At 42.2% G+C, this 7,447-nt stretch overlaps 1 protein-coding gene across 1 annotated transcript; it reads left to right on the top strand.

The window, feature by feature from the left end:
* The first annotated feature begins 5,406 nt into the window (after positions 1-5,406).
* Positions 5,407-6,781, top strand: LOC119340934 (26.2 kDa heat shock protein, mitochondrial-like). The gene is made up of 3 exons (XM_037612830.1): positions 5,407-5,626; positions 5,747-6,102; positions 6,591-6,781. The coding sequence occupies exons 1-3, from the start codon at positions 5,416-5,418 to the stop codon at positions 6,663-6,665; spliced, it is 642 nt and encodes a 213-aa protein (XP_037468727.1). The 5' UTR covers positions 5,407-5,415; the 3' UTR covers positions 6,666-6,781.
* The last annotated feature ends 666 nt before the right edge of the window (positions 6,782-7,447 follow it).

Here is a 7,447-nt window from a genome sequence, read left to right as displayed (position 1 = left end):
TCGAAAACCCTTTTGCGACAAGTCGAGCTTTGTAGATAGTAACTACTATCAGCATTTGTCTTCCTCTTGAAAATCCATTTATACAATATGGCTTGCCGATCATCGGGCAACTCCACCAAAATCCACACTTTGTTCTCATACATGGATCCCATCTCAGATTTCATGGCCTCAAGCCATTTTGCGGAATCTGGGCTCATCATCGCTTCCTCATAGTTCATAGGTTTATCATGGTCTAGTAACATGACTTTCAGAACAGGATTACCGTACCACTCTGGTGTGGATCTTACTCTGGTAGACCTACGAGGTTCAGTAGAAACTTGATCTGAAGTTTCACGATCAATATAATTAGCTTCCTCACTAATTGGTGTAGTTGTCACAGGAACCGGTTCTTGTGATGAACTACTTTCCAATAAGGGAGCAGGTACAGTTACCTCATCAAGTTCTACTTTCCTCCCACTCACTTCTTTCGAGAGAAACTCCTTCTCTAGAAAGGATCCGAATTTAGCAACGAATATCTTGCCTTCGGATCTATGATAGAAGGTGTACCCAATAGTTTCCTTTGGGTATTCTATGAAGACGCACTTCTCCGATTTGGGTTTGAGCTTATCCGGATGAAACTTTTTCACATAAGCATCGTAGCCCCAAACTTTAAGAAACGACAACTTAGGTTTCTTGCTAAACCACAGTTCATATGGTGTCATCTCAATGGATTTAGATGGTGCCCTTTTTAACGTGAATGCAGCTGTCTCTAATGCATAACCCCAAAACAATAGTGGTAAAACAGTAGGAGACATCATAGATCGCACCATATCAATAAAGTGCGGGTATGACGTTCGAACACACCATAACGTTGTGGTGTTCCAGGTGGCGTGAGCTGTGAAACTATTCCACATTGTTTTAATTGAAGACCAAACTCATAACTCAAATATTCGTCTCCGCGATCACATCGCAGAAACTTTACTTTCTCGTTATGATGATTTTTCCACTTCACTCTGAAATTCTTTGAACCTTTCAACTATTTCAGACTTATGTTTCATCAAGTAGATATACCCATATCTGCTCAAATCATCTTGTGAAGGTCAGAAAATAACGATACTTGCCACGAGCATCAACACTCATTGGATCGCATACATTGGTATGTATTATTTCTAATAATTCAGTAGCTCATTCCATTGTTCTGAAGAACGGAGTTTTAGTCATCTTGCCCAAAAGGCACGGTTCGCAAGCATCAAATGATTCATAACCAAGTGATTCTTAAAATCCATCTTTATGGAGTTTCCTCATGCGCTTTACACCGATATGACCTAAACGGTAGTGCCACAAATAAGTTGCACTATCATTATTAACTTTGCATCTTTTGGCATCAATATTATGAATATGTGTATCACTACGATCGAGATCCAATAAACTATTTTCATTGGGTGTATGACCATTGATGGTTTTATTCATGTAAACAGAACAACAATTATTCTCTGACTTTAAATGAATAAACTTTGCAATAAACATGATCAAATCATATTCATGCTCAACGCAAACGCTAAATAACATTTATTTAGGTTTAACACTTATCCCGAAAGTTTAGGGAGTGTGCAATGATGATCATAACAATCTTGGAAGTACTTCCAACACTCATCGTCACTTCCCCTTCAACTAGTCTCTGTTTATTCTGTAACTCCTGTTTCGAGTTACTAATCTTAGCAACCGAACAAGTATCAAATACTCAGGGGCTACTATAAACACTAGTAAGGCACATATCAAGAACCTGTATATCAAATATACCTTTGTTCACTTTGACATCCTTCTTATCCACCAAATGTTCAGGGCATTTCCGCTTCCAGTGACCATTTCCTTTGTAGTGTAAGCACTCAGTTTCAGGATATGGTCCAGCTTTGGGCTTCTTCGCAGGAGTGACAACTTGCTTGTCTTTCCACTTGAAGTTCCCTTTCTTTCCCTTTGCGCTTTTCTTGAAACTAGTGGTCTTGTCAATCATCAACACTTGATGCTCTTTCTTGATTTCTACCTTCGTCGAATTCAATATCACGAAGAGCTCGGGAATCGTTTTCGTCATCCCTTGCATACTATAGTTCATCACGAAGTTCTAGTAACTTAGTGATGGTGACTAGATCAAGTGCAATATACTAAATGAAGTGCTCGGGAATCTCATAGTTACAGGAACATGTATAAGTCATGAAGAAAGCAATAGCAATATACTAAACGATCAAGTGCTAGGCTAATGGAATGGGTCATGTCAATCACATCATTCTCCTAATGATGTGATCCCTTTAATAAAATGACAACTCATGTCTATGGCTAGGAAACTTAACCATCTTTGATTCACGAGCTAGTCAAGTAGAGGCATACTAGTGACACTATGTTTGTCTATGTATTCACACATGTATTATGTTTCCGGTTAATGCAATTCTAGCATGAATAATAAACATTTATCATGAAATAAGGAAATAAATAATAACTTTATTATTGCCTCTAGGGCATATTTCCTTCATTAAGTTCATGGAAAAACGAAGTAATGCAATAAGAACAATGACATGGTGTAGACAAGATCTATTTATGTAGAAATAGACCCCATCTTGTTATCCTTAATAGCAACGATACATACGGGTCGTTTCCCTTTCTGTCACTGGGATCAAGCACCGTAAGATCGAACCCATCACAAAGCACCTCTTCCCATTGCAAGATAAATAGATCAACTTGGCCAAAAAAAACCCAAATATCTGAGAGAAATATGAGGCTATAATCAATCATGCATATAAGAGATCAAAAAAGACTCAAATAACTTTCATGGATAAAAACATAAATCTGATCATAAACTCAAAGTTCATTGGATCCCAAGAAACACACCATAAAAATACTTACATCATATGGATCTTCAAGAGACCGTTGTATTGATAATCAAGAGAGAGAGGAAGCCATCTAGCTACTAACTACGGACCCGTAGGTCTACAAAGAACTACTCACGCATCATCGGAGAGGCACCAATGGACATGATGAACCCCTCCGAGATGGTGTCTAGATTGGATCTGGTGTTTCTGGACTCTGCGACGGCTGGAATTTATTTTCGTCGACTCCCCTAGGATTTCTGGAATATTGTGGTATTTATAGAGCAAAGAGGTGGTTTAGGGGGCACCCGAGGTGGGAACAACCCACCGGGGCGCGCCCGGGCCTCCAGGCGCGCCCTGGTGGGTTGTGCTCCCCTCGAAGCACCCCCAGGTGCTTTCCTAGCCCACTGGATGTCTTCTGGCCCAAAAAAATCAACAAAAAGTTTCGCTGCGTTTGGACTCCGTTTGGTATTGATTTCCTGCGATGTAAAAAACATGCAGAAAACAACAACTGGGACCGGGCACTATGTCAATAGGTTAGTACCAAAAAATGATATAAAATGACTATAAAATGATTGTAAAACATCCAAGAATGATAATATAACAGCTTGGAACGATAAAAAATTATAGATACGTTGGAGATGTATCATACCGCAATATCCCGGACGTCAAAACAGATGGCACCCACGAGCGAATAATTCGTTTGCTGGGACTCGGACGATCAAGCAAACTTTTTTAGGTAGCCATATAAGAATGTTGCCATGCGACCCCCAAGCTGGCCCAGATAATTATGGTGGAGAAAAAAGGACTATGCCAAATAGTTGCTATTTTCAGAAAAATTTCCATCAACGAAAATTTAAATATTTTCTTATACAGAAAAAGGCAGACAACATAGCTTGCGAATGCAAAACAAATGATGGTAGTGTACAAAAAAATAGTTACATGGCAAAAAGGCCATAGTAAATTAAAAAAAACAATAACAAAAAAAGTGGTCCAAATTCCAAACAAAAGAAGATTATGCATGGCAAATTTGCATATTAACTAAAAGAAAAACATACACGGAACTTTCCATGCGTTATATTTTCATTTTCAAAAACACATAGAGATCACACACAAGAAGTTGGCACGATCCAACAAATAAATACTATTGCCATGCTCTCAATAATAAAATTTCCATGCTATAAAATAATAAAATTGCTATCCTCTTACTCCCTCTCTCTCAGTTTACAGCACGTACCCCTAGGTCGTCAATTTGACCAACCTAATACAAGTCATATATTACAAAAAATATACCAATATAAAATTCAGATGTTCTATTTTCAAACCATATAATTTTTATGTTATATAGTTTGTATTAGGGTGATAAAATTGGCAACCTAGGTATACGCGTAGGACTTGTAAACTGAAACGGAGAGAGTAGTACTAAAATGGCATGTGCTAAAATAGAAAAAGCAAATTCTAAAATTGCCATGAAAATAATTGATAAAAATTCTCAAAGCTTGCCATGGTAGCATTACAAAAAGAAAGACTCAAATTGCTATGTTTGGAAGTAAAAAATGTTATGAATTTGCCATGGGACCTTGAGAAATTTTTTTTCTAAAATTTTCCTTGTGTACAAAACAAACTTGACATGTGAAACACTACGAAAAATATTAAAATTTTCCATGTGGCAAGCTAATTTTCATCAATCTGCCATATTTATTTTGGAAAACGGCCATGTACCAAAACAGAAATTTGTATATTTTTTGCCACTTTGTAAAAGAAAATAAATAAAATAAAAGGGGATCTGAGATTCAATCACAGGTCTCCTGTGGGCGGCTCTGCTTGGTTAGGATAGCGTTCGTGCAACTTTTATATCCTGCTTACGAGTTTCGAATCTGATGTGGCAAGACTTCTTTGGCTAAGATCCTCGCATGTGAGCGGGTGGCAGGGTAGAGCGTTCGCTGCAACTTCTTACAAATCTGACGTTCCCCAATATTATTTTCGAAAAAGAGGGGTAACATTGGATTTTGAGGGTAATTATACAAAGGTGGATTGTAGCCTCAGCACGGTTTTATAGTACGATTATTTCATATTTATTATTTTCGTATGGTTATTTAGGAGCCTTGTATAAGCTCAACATGCAGAGCTTAGCAAACCAAACAGTGTTATTAGGTTGACACTGTATTGGCTTAAGCAATGCAGATGTCTGTTGCTTCGATCTGAGTCCACCATTCATTGCAAAAGTAGTCCAACTTTGAAAAGCAAATCACTCGTACCGGACGTAGCTGAGCAGATCAAAAGTTAGCACCACCCATGTCGCCCTAATCGCATATCAAGCAGCACGAATCGTAAAGCTGTGGCCTCCAGATCTTTCTGGAAGGCTCGAGACCCCAACCGATCTGTCCAGAACCTTCTAAACCCGTTTCCCATCCCCTCCCCCAAGAAATCTCCCCCGCTCCCCACTTACAAAACCCCCTCCATTTCGCACCCCCTCTCTCGCTCACCACAAGAATCCAAAATCATCACAGTAGAGAGAGAGAAGAGAGGGAAAGAAGAGAGAGAAAGAGGAGAGAGAGAGAGAGAGAAGACAGAGACCATGGCCTCCGCCGTCGTTTGCAAGGGCGAGGGTGCCGCGCCAGCGGCCAGCCTCCTCAAGTCCGGTGCTCCCGTGGCCTTCTCCGCGCTCCACTCCCCCGCCGTCGCCGCCGCCCGCCGCCCGTACAACACCCGGGTCAAGGAGGTCAGCCGCTACGACGACGACAAGGACGACGACCGCGACCTCGTCATCCCCAGCTTCTTCTCGCAGGGTATGCTTCCGTTCCCCACCTGTGGTGCGCCGTTTCCTTGCGTTCGTTCTGAAGTCTCAACATCGTGGGTCAAATCAGCCTTCTGATCTGCTTTTGGTGTCCTCGGTGTTGATTCTGCAGACGTGCTCGACCCGCTCGGTGCGCAGACCAGCATGGCCCGTCTGCTGTCTCTGATGGAGGACGTCGCATCTCAGACTGGCGGCCTCTCCTCCACTGCTGGTGCTGGGGCGTCACGGCTCGGACGCTGGGTGGCCGAGGATGACGACGCGGTGTACCTCAAGGTGCCGATGCCGGGGCTGACCAAGGAGCACGTGGAGGTGCGCGCGGACAAGAACATTCTGGTGATCAAGGGCGAGGGCGAGAAGCAGCCCTGGGACGGCGACGACGACTCCGCGGTGCCGAGGTACAACCGCCGCATCGAGATGCCCTCTGCTGACGCGTACAAGATGGACAAGATCAAGGCCGAGATGAAGAATGGCGTGCTCATAGTTGCCATGTTTCCGGTACGGTGGGAACGAGGAACGGGAACATGGGACGAGAGTCGGTGGCTGAAAAAAATAGGGTACAACGAGGGTATACATCTCTCGAACGAATTTTTTATAGCGGGGACGCGATCCAATCCGTTTGGGTACGATGAACCCAGTACGGTACTATGGGTCGAGGAACGCAGTTCCTGAAGAACGACGACTCCCTGACGGTCAGCATTCCTTATTGTTAATGAATCCCTTGCAATTAATGGACTGGAGAAAGAATGAGGAGTCCTTGAGAAAAGAAACGACGGCGTGAGTAAATTATGACTCGCATTTTGGTTGTTGAATCCTGGAATCTGAATCGAGGAACAGGCTTCGGGGACGCCGAATCTTCATCGAATCATACCGAATCCGACCTCGTTCCCAAATCCAATTCCGGGTCGATGAATCGGGATCGAGGGATAGCCTACCGTTCCCCGTTTCCGGCTACTATGGGCGTGCTCTGGGTCACCCTGCTCAAGGTCAAGGAGGAGGAGCGCAAGGACGTCTTCCACGTCAAGGTCAAGTAGGTAGTGCTCATGGAGGATGGCCGGCGCGAGAGTGTGAGAGACGCCTTGTTGATGTGGTCATGTTTGGTGTCTTTCTTCCTTGTTTTGCTTCGTCGATTGTCTTGGATCCAGTAGGTGAAGTTGGCCGCGAACTTTGTTAGTTTCCTCTAGTTTGGCATGAACTTGCTTTGGTGATGAAATTGGTCATGAAATTCTGTTGATTTCCTCAAGTTTGGCATATGATGAACTGATTTGGTGGTGAAATTGGTCGTGAAACCTTGTTGATCTCCTTAAGTTTGGCGTGCTGGACTAAATTAGTGGTGAAATCGATCATGAACGACTTTGATTGTCTTAAAGCTAGTCTCGCCTGTCTATCTTTTCTCGTCCTTGATCTGTATTGCTTTATGCTTTCTGTAAAAAGCTGGGCATTCATGCCTACCCTCTGAAAATTTGACTGATCTCATCGACCTTGACGTCATGGAGTTGGTGGACGGGCAGTTACTTGTTGATGATTCTTTTTTTTGCTGTTCCGTGATATTTTTTGTGCCTATCCTTGAATATTTTGTGCTGAAATTTTTGCTTGTCTGATCTCCTCGAATTTCGTGTTCTTATTCTTGAGTTTAATTTCTTGTAAGAACTGTAATCGTTCCAGTTTGTAGTTGTCGGGTTCTTATGTGAACAGTCACATGAACTGATTTGGTGGTTCCCTGAATGTTTTCTGTTTATCCTATGTGTTTACTTTTTTTTGCGGGTGCTGTGTGTTTACTTCTTGTAAGAACAGTAATCGTTTCAGTTTGTACTTG

This window comes from Triticum dicoccoides, chromosome 7B, assembly GCF_002162155.2.
Source record: "Triticum dicoccoides isolate Atlit2015 ecotype Zavitan chromosome 7B, WEW_v2.0, whole genome shotgun sequence".
Lineage (NCBI taxonomy): Eukaryota > Viridiplantae > Streptophyta > Magnoliopsida > Poales > Poaceae > Triticum > Triticum dicoccoides.
Note: the sequence above shows the minus strand (reverse complement) of the source record. Positions and strands in the feature narration are given on the sequence as shown.